Source organism: Buteo buteo, chromosome 6 (assembly GCF_964188355.1).
Source record: "Buteo buteo chromosome 6, bButBut1.hap1.1, whole genome shotgun sequence".
Lineage (NCBI taxonomy): Eukaryota > Metazoa > Chordata > Aves > Accipitriformes > Accipitridae > Buteo > Buteo buteo.
This window is the reverse complement of record NC_134176.1, coordinates 38,185,517-38,203,976: the sequence shown is the minus strand read 5'-3', so window position 1 is coordinate 38,203,976 and position 18,460 is coordinate 38,185,517. Positions and strand designations below refer to the sequence as shown.

The following is an 18,460-nucleotide window of genomic DNA, read 5'->3' as shown; positions in this document are numbered from 1 at the left end:
AGATCTTCAACTTAGAATATCTTTTCTTGAAATCAGTGCTTTTCCTCTACCCTTACCATCCTCCTTTGCAACCCCAGCAAATGCAGGGTGGTATGTTCCTGAAGGCTGCTGTAAAATAATCATCCAGCTACGGCCAACCTCTTACCTCAGCTGCCTTAACGAACCCCTTTAAACAACCAGTGCAATGCAGTAGGTGCTTCTGTGAGCAATATTCAGCCACATGTCTGTGCTCCAGATACTGGGTTGGTCGTGAAGCAGGAAAGTCGCCAATGCTGGGATAGCATTTCTGTTACCACTTTCCCATGTCAGCTGTCTCAAGGAGCTGTTACAAGAGGCAGTAATCAGGTGCTCGAGGAGAGCTTTCGCTCTCTCCTTCCCCTTGCCGTGCTCTGGACATCTCTCCCAATGAGGAAAATGCTATTGAAGTATTAGGTCATCTTGGTGCTTCCACAAACTCCCCTTTTCTTGACCGATCCTCCTGTAGCTTGCTAAGCTGATTCCCAGGTCACAGTACACTGAGGTTATGGCTAAGTGTACAAAATAAAGGCGGAGAAATGAGTGGCTACAGTGCAAAAACATATTCTGTTGACTGGACGTTTTGTTTCGCAAGACTGATGAGACAATCTGAATCATACTGTTCCTCCCACACAGAAATCCCCTTCTGCTATAGTTATGCCTTGCATACCTAATAGCTTAGTAATCAGCATAAAGCAACTTCTCTGCAAAGCTGGGGAAAACCATGTATCCCAAGTGGTAGAGAGTGGCCAAATGCCACCCTCTTCAGCTTTGGCTCCATACTGACATCTCAGATATTGACACCGTGGTAATCGTTATGTGAAGTGCCAGTGGAAAAAGATTGGATGCAAAAAGTGCAGTTACCTCTCCCTTAGACAGCCAAGAATAACTGGAATGTCCTGTTAATATTTTGGTTACTCCACATGCTTTCACATGAACCTTGCTGAGAGAGTGGCAGCAGCGTAACAAAAGCAGAAGAGACTGCGGGATCATTCAAACCCACCTGCTGCTCCTTATGTGCTCATTTGATCAGAGGGGCTGGAGATGGAACCATCTCCACTGTGGCTCACGCCTGACGTTCACGTCTATCTGAGCAGGTGAGTGAAGGCTTTCTGAAGAAGGCCGGGCGCTGGCAGGCTCAGTGTCCTCATGCCCCCGCCGTGGGCTCAAGGCATACAAAATGAGCACCATTTTGCTTACCGCCTGACGGAGCCTTTCCGGTGTCCACATGCCACAGTCACACACGAAACCCAGCCGTGGGTCACCACTTTGGGCAAGTGGGCAGAAGGGAGCGGGACAGCTGAGGAGAAGGTGGTGGTATCCGATGGGCAGGTGGCCAGGAGCTGCCAGTCACTTTATCCAGCAACTCGTATGCATGTGTTGCAGTATGGTTTTGGGTGCTGCTCAGCAGCAAAAAAAAGAAGAAAATTTTGGCAGCATACGGGAAAGATTCAGGCTGTAAGGAGGTGTGAAGAGCTGTCTCAGGAAGATCTTTTGTGTGCAAGCTACTACAATGGGAAACTGCCACCCTTTCTCTTGGGTGTCTGGGAATACAGAGGCTGCGAGTCCTGTAGTTCAAGCTTACGGGTTTAAATGACTGAATTCAGTGCATTTTCATAGGGCAAGTCTAGCCCAGCAACTTCCAGGATGGTTTAACTGTGCCCAAAATACTCCTGCAGAACAGGAGGAGTATTTCCAACAGCTCCTTGAAGGCAGGTAAAGAAGTGTGGTTGGTGTGGCCATAGCCTCAGGTACCGGCTGCGCCGGGGCAGCGCCGGGACTGGTGGGAAGGGTGGCTTGTGGGGACACTGGACGTGTCTGTCCGGGCTCTGCAAATCTGCCTTCCCTCACCCCCAGCACTGGCTCTGCTCCACCATCGCCACCCCAGCCCACTCTCCCAGAGCTCCTGGCCTAGCCGGGCAGCCACTGTCTCTCCTGCCAGCCTGTCCTCATCCCACCACGAGAGCACCCGTCCGGCACCCACCTCCCCAGTGCCCACCGCTCCCGGCAGCGGCTGCCCGCCAGCCGCATCGTTTATTTTGGAGGCCCGTGCTAATCCCCTCCGCCCTCGCGCCCCTCGGTTTACAGCATCGCAGCCGCTTCCAGCTTGCGATAGCGGAGTGGCCGCCAGGTGACCCTGCCTTAGTGTAAATATTTTGCTTTCGCTCGAAGGAAATGTGACATACATTTGAGGTGGAAGTTATCCAGAGGCTGTGGCCTCGGGAGCCAAACCACTGGGAAGCCCCCGCCGCGGTGGTCTCACGGTGCCGGCGCTGTCAAACACATTGGACTTACCCCCCACTCCGCGCCCCGGCGGGGGCTCAAACCCATTTGCCTCTCCGTGACAGAGCAAGTGCGGTTGGGGGGTCAGTGTGGGGTGCCCCACGCGCACCCCAGCAGTGAGGAGCAAGGCTGCCCACGCTTACCACGGCACGGCACGGCACGGCATGGCACGGCATGGCACGGCACACCTCCTCATGGGCGGCTGAGCACTAGCACGAAAGCAGGTCACGGTGGAGAGAGATAAGCACAGGTGCTTTCCAAACTCCCATGTGAGTTAGGAGCAAAGATGCCATCAGAAAGAAACACTACGTGATTATTTTTGTTTCTTAAAGCACACGACTGTGTAAGCAGCCACGGGTAAGGTGGCTGGCCCTGGCCTCCTCTGAGGCTAATGGGCCTCGCCTTGCACCACAGACCGGCCAGTTTAAAGCCTGGATGGATTTTCAAAGCTGGCCTCCAGCTGAGCGGGGTTTGCTCAGTTGCCTCAGTCTGCCTGGCTGTAGCGTGTGCTTAAAAAGGAATAGTACCACGATGCTTAAAGGCATACTATATGAAGTAGCTAGTGTTGCATTTTACATCTGATAAACATTAATTAATGGTATTTCAAAGTACAAAAGATGCTGGGATCTCATGCATTGGCTGGAGAGAAATATATCTCCCAGATTAAACCATAATCTTGCTAAATTATGCATTTGACTTGGCACGGCTGCTTACCCCGGAGTGGTGTCTGCTCGTTCGGCATTCCTCCCTTGCGTACCAAGGTGCCGACTTCCCGCAGTAGAGCCCAGCAGCCTACTCAGGGACTGAAAGAGCCAGATTATCCAGAACGGGCAAGCTGCACCAAGTCGAAGGTTTGTTTTTGGTAAGTATCCAGAAATTAAGGCACTAACTTGTTGAGGTTTTAGGCCATGCCTAGGCCCCATCCTGATAAACTGCTGTGAGCTTAATTATCAACCTTTGTTTCTCCAGACAGTCAAATTTGTTATGGAGAAAATGCATGTGTGTTGGATTCACTTGTGAAAGGCTCGACAGTAGATAATTTAAAATCAAATTACAGTGACACAGTCTGCCATTAAACCAAAAACAGGAGGTTCCCTTTCACAGGACAATGCTCCTCATGCACTAAAATAAAAGCTGAACCAACTGCACAGCAATGCTCAGCCAGTCCACACAAACGTAGGGAGGCACATTGACTTTTTAGGAAGATCCCCAGCGAATGTTAAACAAACCCTGATGTTCCTAGTCCTGCTGCCCGGAATCAGCGCTTTGCTCCCCGGTACATGCGGAGACATTTAAACAGCTCTTGCGGCAGCCGCTGACACCATCATACTGAATCCTGCCTGGGAGACCTTTGAAATGAGTCACGGAGAAAGGAATTAACCCGTTACTTAGAACACACTGCTAGTGTGCTAAGCCAAAAAGCAGCAGAGAAAGAAGGCAATGAAATAAAAATTTACAGAATTGGAAATTTTCATTGGGTGAAGATGTCTTTTTTAACATTAGAAATATACGCATACATATACATACGTATACACACATACATACATGCACAGCCTCTATGGCCCAAGAAAGAAACAGTAAGCTGTTGCAATCAAAGCATGTGCCACACAATCCTAAGCAGGACACTATGAAGATAGTAGAACATAATGTAGAAAAAAAGATTAGGTGGGAGACTTCAAAAAACCCCAACCCCCCTGAGCACACTATGGTGCTCTGGTGGCTGTAATACCTCCCTGCTAGCGCTCATGTCTACAGCTGATTCAGAGAAGGGAGGAATGGCTCTGATGGGAGTTGTCCTGTTGTGGCCATCTGAGGTCCTCACAAGTCACAACCTTGGAGGCTGCCCGATGCAGAGTGTTATTCCTTACCTTTTGGCTTTGTTCAAACTTGCGTTAACTACCTTTTGCTAAATTAAACCACTCCAACATTTCCTACAATCTATAGACTTATTTTCACTGTTAACCTCTCAACCTGCCGTAGCTATGTCTGATGTTGTGGAATGTTGGCTAGCCTGCCTATGGGCTACTCGCCGTTTCTAGTCAATATTGAGAGGTGCGCAGTCCTGCTGAGTAGTGAGGCTGTGGAAGGTATGTCTGTGGGAAGTCACAGGGACCCCAGACCTTAGCATGGGGCAGGCTGCTCTTACATGTCTATATTCAGGCTTACAACTGGAAGTCATGCTGAAGCTCTTCCTTCAGGAGTCAAGTTGACCTCCTAACTCTGAAATCACCACCAGCAGCAGGCTGGCCAGCACCAGTGCCCCGAGAGACACTTCCATGCTTGTCTGAAGCACCTTGCACAGGAGAGTTATGGAGAGAGACTTCTGGCCGTGGCAGCCTTCAGGTGTGCTGCTGCCTGTCCTGAAAGCAGCCAGAGGGAAGGGGTCCTGGCGTCAGAGGGCTGAGAGACAGTCAGTGCCAGGCCAGCAAGGTGCAAGTCCATGAACTCACTGCTAGCACGGACATGAATGCTGGGAAAGGGTGAAGGAACTCGCAGCCATGACAAACAGGCTCAGTTCCCTGCCCAGAGGATGACAGACCTGTCTCCCATGACAGACTCTCTGTTTAACAACAGATTAACCGAATCCTTTTGAGCTTTTCTTGTGCTGAAAGGACATTGCCCAAAGCAGCTGAAAGGACAGCCCACGTATCCAATACTACCAGCTCTTTTTGATCTGCTTTTCCCTTGACATTGTCTGGGGTACACCCCCCCCCCCTCCCCAATATAAATTCATTCCTTTTTAATGCAGTTAGTTTGGATTTGGGAAGAGGGTAAAGTGCCAGCCACCTAAAAGGCCAGCCAGAAGATATGCCAGCTAAAAGATCAGCTAGCAGAAAGGTGATTTTAACTGACAAAAAAAGGTGTTGTGAGTAGTTTGATCTTTTTTTTTGGGGGGGGGGGGTAGGGGTGGCACAAACAGAGACACTCAGTAGAAACAGCTAATTCAGCCGAATACCAAAACTCGTGCCAGCTCTAGATAAACTTTGCTGCTCTTCTTAGAGTTTTCATCCAGACTTGTCCCAGTCAGCACCAGGAACTGCTGGCGGGTGCACCTCATAAATAAAAACAGGCTAGGAGGGACTTGTTATATATCTCCTGTGTGTTTGCTTTGAACAAGGATGTATCATCTCGCACCCAGAGCCCAACTTTGCTGTGCCAGTTCAAAAAGTCAGCTTGGTGTTTACATTGTCCTAAATGAGAGCTGGGGCAGCCATCAACCTCAGCAGCAGGAGGAAACCTCCCCCTTGTTCAGAAGTGTTCATATCTGGGGCTTTGGCTCTGAAAACTATAGATGCGGGGAAGGGGGGGTCTATGAATTGCGGCTCGATGCAGATTTCAGTGGCCAGAGTCATCTCTATACAAATACCTGTGATGAAGCACACGTTTAACTTTCTAAGCACAAAGCTCTCCCATACCAAGATTTGTATTTCAAGAAGAGAAGAAAGAGACATACACGTGACATTTCTGAGCTAGAAAACATGAAAAGTTATGCACAACAAGGAAGAACAGCATATTTGCTGAGAGGTAGCTTGGAAGGGCTCTCTCCTTTCAATCTATCAACAGAAGAGATGCTGGAAGATTGCACCCATCCTGAAACCCTCATTTTCTTTTGCAGAATAATAAGCAAATAGGTTTTAGCCTGTTGCCTGCAGGGAACCGGTTTTGTCATGGAAGGAGCACCCTGCACTAAATCAACAAACAAGAGAATGGCTGTGTTTGTTTTTCCGTGTACTGGAGGTGAAGGTGCAACCACGCTGGGGTTTCTTTCACATCCTCTCCACTTGACACAGGGCAGGGGACAGGCACAGACACACGCAGAGCTGCACATCTACATGGAGGGAGCGCGTAACTGCAACAACAAAAGCTTTGGTCTCTGCCTTTCCCCACTCGCATGCCAGCCGTGCCTTCCCTGTCGGTGGAGTGGGCGATGGGGGACTCCTGGCACGCCTGGCGCTCTCCCCTAGGCTGTACTTTCGTGAATACTTTAAGCCAGCACTTGCTACCAAAGGGAGTTGCCCTTTGGTGTCTCACTGCTCCCGGCTACTTGCTTCCACTCTTCAGCTCTTGTGCAATCACACCGAAGAGCATCGGTAAATGCAGCTGGACTACAACCAGCCAAGCAACGACTACAAAAAGGAAGCTTTTTTTTAAACCCAGCTCTGTTCCCCACTCCAGTTCACTCCCTTGCGCTGGGAGTGATCCTCATGGGCTTCTTTTGGCAGTGACACTGGCTTAGGCGGACAAGGTGTTCATGGCCCTCTGGCCTGGGGCAAGGGGTGACCTGGGGGCGGATGGGGGGGCATGCTGGCCCCAGGGCATCCCTGCCTCCCTGGGTGGGTGGCGGGAGAGGAGAGCAGCAAGCACAGCTGAATTAATCAACCAGAAGCAGTGATGCTGATGGAGGTATCTAGTTTATATGCATTCATATACTCATAGAAACGCACTTTAATACAGCTAATTTCACATAAGGTGGGTACTTTTGCTTATTGTTTATGAATACAGACCTACCAGTATAATTTTTGTCCATGCTACGTACGCTTTGTTGGTATGTCTGAAGAAGTGTGCCCGGCACAGGCACAGACTCAGCGCTGATTTGGAAAAAGAGAGTTATCTAGCCAGACAGAGGTATTTTTTCCTCCCTTCAGTTGCATTCCAGAGACAATTATTTGGAAGTATCTTGTGTGCTTAGTCAGTGCACACGGAGCATTTGCAAAGGCAAGGGCAGGAGTGAGTTTATATTTTAATGCTATCTTATATAGCAGTATTCCTCTTACCCATATATTCCTAGCATTTGAACCATTCCCTCAAAACCAGGCCTACGGCAGGAATGAATACTTTAAGAGAAGCATATGCTACAGATAGCTAGCCCTCTCCATGTCTAGGACACCTGATGCACAGTTGTATGCCCATATGGGCTTATGTTTTTCATTATATATGTCCTGTTGGCCGTCTTTGCTCCTAGCAGATAGAGAGAGAGGTATTTGTGTGTGCATCTGTGTGTGTTCGTGTATGTGTTAGGACAGGTACTCCTGTGCTTATACAAATACTTGTAGACACATGCAGATACATATGTGCCCATACAGACCCACATTACTAGTCACGTTTACATCTGTCTATATACATGCCTATCCTGCCATGCAATCATCATATACACAAGTTTGCTGCAACAAGCCAATTGTTTTTCTTCTCTCCTGAATTGCCAAACGCTCGAAGCCGCAGGCTAGCTATTGTGGTTACCCTGATTCCCAGGTTTCTTCTGCAGTTGGCAAGTAAGCAGCACTGCAAGTTTCCTAACAACTGGGATGAAGTTTTGTGTAAATCACCTTCTAGGCATTAGACTTTTCCCAGCAAAAGAGGGGGGCGGGTGTTTAGAGGAGGGAGAGTTGCTCTCTTTGATGTGGGGATTAGTTCACATGTCAGTGTTATCCCCTTTTTTTAATATGCTGTGATTTATAGAAGGGCGGCTATGAGAGATAGCCAAGGGGACACCCACGTGGGACTTACTGACAGACACCACCTCCCAGAAGATACCTACAACTAAAGCAGCTGGCATCAACAGAAAGACTCCAATTGCAAAAAAAGAAAGCATCGTAAAAAATAACCTGTTTTGCCTAACAAATGCTTTCTAAAAATTAGGATGTGCTTTAATGCTTATGGAGCAGGAACTGGTTTTCCCAGCAGCAGAGGGGGAATCTTTTTGCACATCCATAATAAAGAAATTATAAATGCTTTTTTCCTTTAAAAAAATGTTTGGTTTGTATTTTCCCCTTAGAGCACACATCACTAGTGAGAACCAGTGTTGCTCCAACAATGATTATGCTCGCTTGAAACATATTTAGCAATGCAACTGCTCCAGTCAGAGTTTCCATGCTCTCCTGCATTAATCTTTTATCAATGCTTTAGAAAAACTTCACTTTTTGGTCAAAAGTTACATGGTTGTTCTGCAATCCAATCTTATGTCTATTAGTGTTGGAGGAAACATTCCTGATGCTTTTCATGGGAACTGGATAAGGCTCTGACTTATTAGGCTAGAAGCCATATTCAGAGTAGCTTTGCTTAGTGTATCTGAATTGTTTAGGCTTACTGCTTTGTGGAGTAGATGGCTGACAGGCTGGCAAAGGAGACAGTGATGGATACAGTAAGAAAGATTTAACTAGCTTTTATTTAAAAATAGTCTGTATTAGTATTTTTTTCAAATTTCTGTTTTAGCCCTTATCAATTCCTAGCATTTTTGTTCATCCATTCTCTTTGAATGAAACTTTGAGACATTCTAGTAAAGCAAACCTTTTTTTTTTTTTTTTTAAATAAAAAAAACCAGTTTAATTTCCAGCCAGATCAGCTCTTTGAGCTGATTCCCTGTGTGGCTGCACTGGCACAGGGGTGACAAGACTGTGGCAGTCCAGGCTTCAGAGCAAGCTGCTGTAAAACTCTAAATAAGCAGTTTTATCATGTGTTACCACAGAAGTAAGGTGGGATTTTCCCTGGGTGTTTCCCCTAACTCCTCTTCCATCCAGACACCCAGAGTCCCAATTTCACCTTCGATGCTGCTTTATGCGCAGGCTCCTCCCAGCACATCAGAGGCAGCTCAGCGACTGCCTCAGCACCTTACCTTGGGGGACAGACAAAAGCCAAACCACTTCGCCGCTACGTTTCCAATGGCCTCCCGCGATTCCCCCGCTATTCTCTTAAGCATAAAGAGGTTATTGTGTCAACTCCCAGGAACCCACGACTGCCACTGACAACCAAAGCGTGACGCACGACGGGACGTGCCCCACACAAGTAGGCTTTGTACCCGGGGTGGTACAGTAAAGTGGCCACGTTCAAGTGTGGCCTCGCAGTGTGCCTTCTCCCACCCCAGCTGGGGCTGCTCCATGTGCTCTGACCCAAATGCTAATTGCCCGTCTTAAACCCGCAGTGAAAGCGCAGACAAAAGCTCCTCTGGCATCTCCCCAAGCCGTGCGGCGCCCTGGCCCAAGGCTCCTCCGAAGGTACGTTGCGGCAGCAGGCTAGCACAAACGGGCATGGCTCTCCAGAGCACGGCAGAGAGGCCTGCAAGTTTGGCTCTGACGTGCCCGCATATGCACCGCCTCGGCTTGCTGCTTCTCTTTTGCACCACTGTAAAGTGACGGCAAATACAACGCTTCTCAGAAACATGCACAAAAGGCGTTACGTGCCCATGCACCCTCTCCCCCCGGACAGGTAACAGTATAGTAATTCAGAGTGATGTTTCCTTTCACCCCAGCCTGATGTGGGGTTGGGGATGGTGGGGGCTGTATGGAGAGAGAAGGGTGACTTGGTGGACTCGAAATGATAACCCTTTCCACGGCCTGGGAAACATGCCACATACGTTTCTAGCAAGGAAGGGTATTTAAGAGACATGGCACATGCTGTGCTACTTATTCTTCTTCACAGATGGACCACTGGGGACAAAAATCAAACCCATTTTCTGCTTGTTTGTTCAAATTGTCAAAATACTTGACTGAATGAATGTCAAGCAGTATCTTGAAGACAATACTTCATAGATGGAAAGACAATTCGGCGATCACCGGGCTCCCCTGTCTCACTGCACTTTCCAGAAATGGAAAATCCTCCTCACTGGTCTCCTGGCCGTCATGTGGCAGGGTGGACAATGCCAGCAGATCACAGGCACAGACATCACCGACTCGTACTTTCTTCTACAAACATGTTAACACTTGGGTGCTCAGACCTATCTCCATTCTCACCACTAGTTTGAATCCCTCCTGAAGAGTTAAATAAGTTTTTCCTTGAAATAAACAGGCAGCACTGGCTGATTAAACCCCAGTATTTATGCATATATTTTGTTAATGCTTTTCAGTGAGAAAAGTCATTCCTATATTATTCAGGTATGCTACCATCTGGGGGAAGCAGGATTTCTCAAGTGTCCTATTTGGAGTGAGTTGGAAATACCCAATTTAAGCAAAGTATATGTTAAATGCCATATATACTAAAGAGTTAGACAAGCCACTTTTCAGTAGTTACATTTGAGTGTAGAGACTGAGACTAGAACTCAGATTTTATGATTTTGGAGGCTTACGATTAAGAATTAAACAATATGTAATAAAATCTGAAGCAACAATCAAATAGCCAGCCAGTCAAGGAGAACAGGCTTACACTTTTGAATGCATGAGAAAAGCAGAGAATTTGAAAAATACTGTCAATTTTATTTGGTTGGTTTGTTTGTTTGTTTTTGAAAGTTATGTTGGTAACTTAAACTTATGTGGAGCTTAGAACAATATAAATAGTCTGTAACTTAAAACTTTGCCATGGTCTTTTCACTTAAACCCACAAAAATGCATGTATAGGTTGGAGTTCATAGCCAGCTTGCCCCCTCCTCTCCAAAAAAAAGAACCAAAACTGAAGCCAAATGCTCAGTTTGATTATCCAACTGTTTGGCTCAAAGGTGCAACTGGCACATCTTTCTGTGGGCCATGCGAAACCCAGATGAACACTGGGCCCTAACAGCCACACACTATTCCCATGCTTTCCAAAGCCGAGCTGGAATTCATGAATCATACACAGTCACATGCGTGAAATCCTACATGTAAGCATCAGGTGGAGAACAAGAACCCTTTCTGTGGGAGATACCTGCACTCCCCCACGTTACAGTGATAGCAAGGAAATGACTCTCACTGCCTATATATCAGAAACAGCTTTTGAACATTTCTGCTTTTGCATCTATATTTAATAAAAAATCACTTCCATTTGAGATTCTCCAAAAGGGTGTGTTCTCTGATGTCTCACAGGTGGGAAGGATGCGAAGAAAATACTTTGTCACTTTCATAGGTCGTGTGATGTATTAAATACCTGCACTATCATCTAGAATTGGGTAATGGAAGGCTTTAGTGAAAGGACTGTATTTTCTTTTTGATTCCCTGGTACCAAACATACTGGCAATGCCCAGTGAAGGTTAAAATCATACTGGATCATAGCTGTGTACCCTGTATACAGGCTTTAAGAAGTGATTTCCATACCCCGCTGAAGCAATTAACCATTACTACAGCTGTTGGACTAGAGAAAGTGGGGCTACAGCAATATGCATTTGGTTGCAAAGCAGCAGCTCTTTTCTTCAGGTCTAAATAAACAGCAGCCTTGTCAGACATTCACCTGGCTCCACTGGTTGTATTTACTGCTTAGCAGAGAGCTCAAAGACTCTGGAAATGCTGCAGCTAAATAGCCACCTTCTTAGCACCCTGCCCAGTGCAAAGCTTCCAAGGCACCTGATTAGGAGAACACTGCAGGGGAATCACGGGAACAGGGGCTGGGGTCAGGAGAAAGTGTTAAACCTTTGCATGTAACTTTTCATGTGACCGGGCTGGCGGTCCAGTGACTGCGGGCTCCATTGGCAGGCAGTGGCTTGCGGAGACCTGGGAATTATTATATGGGATTGGGAGAGAATGCCAGCAATGCGCACAGGGCTTGGGGGGAGGATGAAAGGCGAACGCCAGTCAATGAATGGATTCAGAAATACGCATGCAATCTGTGAATGACTTCTTTCCCTTCGCTGAACCTGCACACGAGTTTCTACAGCTACCAGTGAAAGCCCCATGATACTGTCCCACGGCTGAGAAGGTCCGTGCCGACCACCTCGGCCCTGCCAGCCCACCTGCTGCTCCCCAACACCCGCTGCCGCACGGGCACAGGCCACGTGGCCGTTCCAAGTGAAAGATGCTACCAGCAGCAAGAAGAGTACTGTTTTGGCATGCCGTGCACGAAGCTCCTTGCCAAGGCACCAGCGAGCCTTCTAAACGCAGCTGCCCTTGGGAGGAGAGCGGGGTGCAGCTCTTCCGAATGCGGTAGCTCCCACTGGTGGTGGCAACGCCGTGGGGCTGTGGCACACCCACGGCTGAGTGTGAGGGAGAAAAATTCGGGCTTGCTGATTCAGCAATCTGGACCAAGCAGCCATCGGCTGGGGGGCAGAGCTCAGGCGGTGCCACCTCCATCGTTATGGTGGTGGCTGGGGGCTCACCTGCCTGGTGACTGGCCTCCCAAAGCGGCCGCTGCAGTCAGATGGGGTGTGCGGGCACGTGCTTCGAAAGTGCACGTAGGAAGAGTAACTTACTGCCTCCCCACGGCGTGTAATTTTGGAAAGATGGGAGCAGGGCATTCGCCGTCTAGAAACGGTGTCCCTGCAGCTCCTCACTTGGCACGGTAGAACCATCTTTTATTATCCTTCGGGGCTACGGCTGCAAACAAAAAATGCTTTCATTTCACTTTGGCGGCGGCTCAGGTTGTGTGTGCTCTGGCTGCTTCCTTAATTACAGTGGTTGTTGACAACTTCTTCTGATAGAGACCCTCTCTTTGAGCAGTCCTCCCACTCCCCCACTTTTTTTTGCAGTCTGAATACATAACAAACCGGGACAACGTTCTGTAAAAATAAGCTCACTGTAATGCAGTGATTCCCGCGCCACAGTTATGCTGTGTTCCTCTCTTCTGTCCTCTCAGTTTGTGCTGCTGCTGTTTATTTCCTCTTTCTGGCTATAAGATGTTTTATTTATTAGTGCTGGATTTCCTGTTGCCTGCAGCTGCCTGTACTTTACTCTCTCCAGCTCACTTTTTGCCATTCACATCAGTCTGTAGGTTTGGTATCCCACTGACTGAGGTGCTCTCAGCAAATTTGGTTGGTGGTTGCATTAAGCAACACTTGACAAAGAGGGGGACTTGCATGGCAATCTGGGCACACAAAAACCCCAAACAAACCAAAAGCTGATACGGGGAGCCCTCACAGGCATAGGAGGAGTCCCTTTTTTATGACTTACTGATGCAGAGATTATGCTTTCTCAGATGGCAGGAACACTTCTTGTTTTGCTTGCACACACTGTACCACGGGAGGAAGTCAGCTCTTCGAACTGTACACGGTCTGCAGGTCTGACGGATGAGGGGTTAAAGGTTTGTAATTACTTGTATTTCAGACACTGGGCCACATCGTGGTAGAAACATCGTGCGGACTTTCCACACGTGAGGTTCATGAATGACTTCCCTGACCTTTTGTGGACATTCAGCATCCTCATAGTAAACACAAAGATTGCTTATACGGAAAGTGAGATCATGAAGGGGAAAAAATGTTTTGCTGCTTTGAACGTGATTTCTCTGCTGGAAGGAAGGAGGAGGCATGAGTTCTTCGTGCTCTGTGTATTACCAGCAAGGCCAGTTGGAAAAGCTCACTCATCTGCACTGAGGAGAAGTGTTTCATCTAATTCTCTGTTGTCCAATACCTATTTGGTACTATTTCAAGTGGCAGAGAATAAGGTTGAAGCAGCACTTAATGGTAATATTCTCCTCATCTTTCACGTGTGAGGGGCTGCCCTAATTTTGTCATCTCTTCTTTCTGTTTGGTGGGGATTTGGGGCCTGAAAACTGAGTAATGAGAGTTAAGGATGAAGTGAACCCCAAGGCAGGGAGGCAGCTGTGGTGTGTTTTACTGCGATGCAGCCGTAGCCCTGTCAGGATGTGATCCTTTCAGCTGCTGTTCATGGTGGGCAGTCGCTGGCGGAGAAGCACTGCAGGTGCAGCACCATTAGACACTTTTTCCTTTGTGTCAGATGTTCGAGAGCTGCCCAGGAACATTAAATAGGGAACGGTCTTCTGACATCTTCCAGGTAAGATGGAAATGGGAGATCCTGAGCATTTGAATTATGAAAGATCCCAGTGTGTTACCTGCAAGCCAGTGTTTTAACCCCAGAGTCTTGGCCAAATTCCAGCTCTACTAATTACATCCTGCCTATGTGAAAATTCCCCTGTGTTTGTACACCGCTTTCTTCCCCACTTGTTTTCAGCAGCTGCGTGGAGTTGCCAGGCGTGGGGAAGCGCTTGCCATGTTCCACCTCAGGCCTGGCTGCCTTTCAGCAGGGAATGAAATGAGCACTGTGCACAGCATTTGCAGTGACTCTGGATCCTCTGCAGGGAAGGGTGCTACAGAAGAAGCATACCCAAGGACCAGCGCTGGAGCCTTGTCATAGAAGGTAGCAGCGTGAAGAGGTCAAAGGCACCAGTGCCAGGGTACACTGCAGGGTCACAGGAGAGACAAGAGGAGGCTGCTGCACTTGGTCTGATTTTTCTCCCAGCATCTCTCATGTACAAGGGCTGGAATAACTGGTACACACTGATCTGGTTTTGGGGGCTGACTGACTTCAGGTTTGCTTGCACAGTGGGAGAAGCTCTCAGTCCTGCTTATACCAGCCACCATCAACACATTTCCAGCTTTTGCACATCTGGTTATCGATCAGTGTGGGCAAGGGAAGCTAAGGGAAAAGAAATAATTCAAAACCTTTAAATGTATAGATTTGTTTCCTTCTCTTCCACTTTGTGACTCATGTGCGCATTGCTTTTTGCTGAGCCCTGTTAGGAACAACTCTCTTCAACTGACCATTAATCCCCCTGGTAAAAACCTGACTCAAAGCACTGGAGAGTAACTGGCTGATGGATTATCCCTCTCTTCTGAAGAGGTGAAAGAGATGGCTGCAGCAGTAGTTATAGGATTCTGATAATAAGAAGCAGTAAGAAATGCAGGTCACATACAGAAGAATAATGAAATCACATATATTCAATACAGGAGTGACTTATTGGCTCATATGACCAATTTTCTTGTCAGCCAAGTTCTTCTTTTGATTATGCTCTTTTTTACCACAGTCCTGCCTGAATATTATATGGAAGCACATACAAAAATGTTTGAGGTTGCTCCCGCTAGTACACCAACTCCACTGGCAGCAGTGGAAGCAGAACTTGCCCAAGGCAGACAGAGCCGTGACTAGCTTCCCTGCCCCCCCCGCCCCCATCCGTCTCTGATCTTTTCAACATCTTAACCCCGTGGGACAGCAGCTGTGAGTAGTCTCTCTGTTCCAAGGGGAAAAAACAAGGTTATCTCAAGGTGTGATGCCAGCATGTTTTCACTGTATCCCAGAAGGGGAAGTACAGCAAGCTTTGGAAAGGGAGGGAATGTGTGTTTTCTGTGGTGTAAGGTAGAAAGCTGGGACTCAAAGACCCGAATCCTCTTGCCACGCTGCCCGTGTGACTTCAGGCAAGGCACAACTTCTTTAGTCTCATTAGCCCCGTCTTTTAAACTATATTTACTACTCGCTTCACGGGGCTGAGTAGGAGGGGATTAAGCTTTAATTCATTAATGTTTGTAAAACATTTTAGAACTTGGATGGATATTTCCAATGCGTGGTAGCACAGAGAACATTAAAAAGCTTATCTCCCTCTCCAACCACAAATGGTCCTGCAATATGAGAGAAATGAGTGCTTGCATTTCGGTGTTTATAATAATAAAGACCCCTACCCTCCAGCTTCCCCTCTCTATCCTTCCATGTTTTTTAGAAAAGGGAGAGGCAGCAATGAGAAATTTTAGTCTAAACAAAGTGCAGTTGCTCCCTGGAGACTTGAATGCATCTCAGTGGAATTTTCCCTGCCTTCAGCCTTTTGTGCTTCTGAAAGGTCCTGGAACCAGGCATGTGACTGTAAGAGCAAAAAACACTTCTGTGTCTGAGTGCTCTACCAAATATTTACAAGATACCCAGATAAAATGGCTACAAGCAAGTTCAGCAGGGTTTGACTGAATGGCCAGTAGTGCAGCACTGTCGAGAAGAAAAGCTAAACTTTAGTTAAAGCAAAATTAAAATTAAATTTTACAAAGGTCTCTTCAAAGCACAAAACTGGTAACACTGAAGCTGCAGAATTGCTCTTCCCCAAGGTGAAATGTATTAGCTTTTAAAAGGAGCTTACTGAAATGGAGTAGCTTCCTTGTGATGGAAACTTCCTTGTTAAAGGAGAGCTCGAAGCTGTGTGAGTGGGCACGTAAGTAGATAGCTGCAGAGTAGCCTTCTCCATGCCATCCTGTTTGGTGGCTGGGAGTGACGCGACATCAGTTTCCACATCCCATCAGCTTCTCAGTCTCTCACACTGCCACGGTAGGGGTGTGCAGTACTTTTTAATAGGGGCCATGTGCCCCCCAGGAACTCTCTCGTCACCCAAAGATTGCCTAGCAAACAGCAGATGGCAACCTGCTCGCCTCACCACCACAGATGGACCAACTGAAGCTGATTTCCTTGCTGGGTTACCTACAGCCACTTCAGCAGTACTCCAGACCTCCCTTATGTCTGTACAGGTTACTGTGCTTTTCCAGAGGTTGCTCAGGGAGGCTTTCCCTGTGACTGCAGAGGACAGAACCAGCCTCTCAGCCCAATGGCGACTGTGCATCAGCAGTCGGCACCAACTCAGCCCATGGCTTTCCCTTAGGGATGTGAGGCTTGAGAGCCGGGAACAACCTGATCCTGATCACAGCACAGCTAGGGATGCCCTCAGCAGCCTTGAGCAAGTCATACATTCTCTAAGTCTGTAAGGTGAGTAAATAGTTCTGTGGTTTGCAGTCACGTTGTGAGTACTTTAGAAGTGCTTTGAAGACAGAGGAAGCTGAGCAGCTGTAATACACACCGATCTTCCCACCTTTTGGATTGCTACCTGTTCTCCTTCCATTCTGAACTGTCAGAGCCTGGCTATTAGCAACTCTGTTACATCACCTCTGATGACTTTCAAGTGAATTACAGGAGTAAGAACTCACTGAACTATTGCTTCTTAATCAAGCCAATGAGCGGGTTTATAATTTCTATTAAAAAGCAGAAGTGAACATTTCACTATGTTATGGCCTGTGGACACCAAGCACTCTTGCGTGTTTGACTGTCGGTTCCTCCAGATTGGTGAGGTGATGCGGTGAATTAGGAAGGCCTATGCTTCTTCAGTAGCATGTGTGGTGTTCAGAGGCTTTTATTACTATGTCACTTAAATTAACCTGAACAGAGGCTTTTATTACTATGTCACTTAAATTAACCTGAACAAAATAGAGGATTTTCATAAGACCAGAGTTAAGTATGGCCCCACGCATACAAAGAACAGCACTCGGTTTTAAAGTTAGTCTTTAAAGAGACAAAAGAAAAAGAATGCTCACTATCTGCTTCACTGGATTTTTGAAAACCTATGTTGTCATTCATTCATTTCTTGGTGGAAGTTTCATTTGTCCTTTCTACAGATTGGCTGTATTGCTCAGAGTCTCACCAGCAGTGTTGGGTAAAGCAGCATCAGGTAAAGTATCTTTCAAGGCAGTGTTTCTCACTCGTATGGTCTGCAGGGCAGGATTGGTTCCTTCCCAGGTTAAATTTGTTTGATCCTTTCCATCTGAAACACACAATAGAGACAGACACCTCAATGCCAATGTGTCAGAATGAGATCACAAAGTTACCATTTCCTCCAGCAAACAACCACTTGGAAACCCGTTTAATCCACAAAACAAATAAAAGTAATTAGTTCAGTATGAACTAACTTCACAGACTTGCTGGAAATGGATTCACTTACAGGTAACGATCCTCTTTCTGCTGCCTGCCTGGCTGTCCTTCTAGTTACCAGTGTTCAGACTCTCCTTATTCTGGCTGGCAAAGTTTCCGATGCTACTCTCATGCTCTGGAGCCAAACCTTAGACTAGTCCAGGCCCCTCTACCATCACTTGGCAAAGTTCTCCAAAGGCCAGTGTATACTTGCTGAGGACCTTTGCATCACCCTAATTTTCCAATAAAACTGTTTTTTGGTAGCCAGTGCCTATGAACAGAGAGTGGGATGTGCAAGAGGACTGACATTCTATACCACAGCTTATTTTCTACAGTTTGAACAGATTTCCTAGAGTTAAACAGAGCACAGCTTATACCAATATATTTTCCAACTATTAGCAAATTGCCTTAGATTCAGAGAAAATATTACAGCTCCATCCTATATGCTTTTCTAATACCTAGGCTGAGAGCAGAGCCTGCTACCTAATCAGTATGAGCTGCTCCTCTTCTAATATTAGTCCCATGTCAGTGCCAGGATGTAAAGTGCTTTGAGATGAAGTTTTCTATGTAAATATAGGGTATTATATTACTGTGATTAGACATCTTATGTAGGAAATGGACTGTTGTTTGTGAAAAGAGGTATTATAAAACAAAATGAAAGCCTTCCTGATCAACCTGCAAGCTGATGAAAAGAACACAAACTGAAGAAACACACACAGTTATCAGGACCAACATATCCAAGATACTAATGAATCATTGGTCAGATCATGCCACGTCCTCATGTTTGCTGCTATTAACTGCATTGCAAGGTGTCTTAGGCCTATTCAAAT

General features: G+C 47.0%; 1 protein-coding gene across 6 annotated transcripts in view; it reads right to left on the bottom strand.

The window, feature by feature from the left end:
• Positions 1–18,460, bottom strand: part of RAD51B (RAD51 paralog B) — a 457,119-nt gene that overhangs the window by 31,218 nt on the left and 407,441 nt on the right. For 2 of the 6 annotated variants that reach the window (XM_075030457.1, XM_075030458.1), the window contains exon 11: positions 17,258–17,484. In XM_075030457.1, coding sequence (XP_074886558.1) covers positions 17,333–17,484 — 152 coding nt within the window. In that variant the 3' untranslated portion in view covers positions 17,258–17,332. Of the gene's footprint in view, positions 1–16,578; positions 17,485–18,460 lie in introns of those variants that run through there. The other 4 variants (XM_075030459.1, XM_075030456.1, XM_075030461.1 and 1 more) reach the window with 4 other exon arrangements.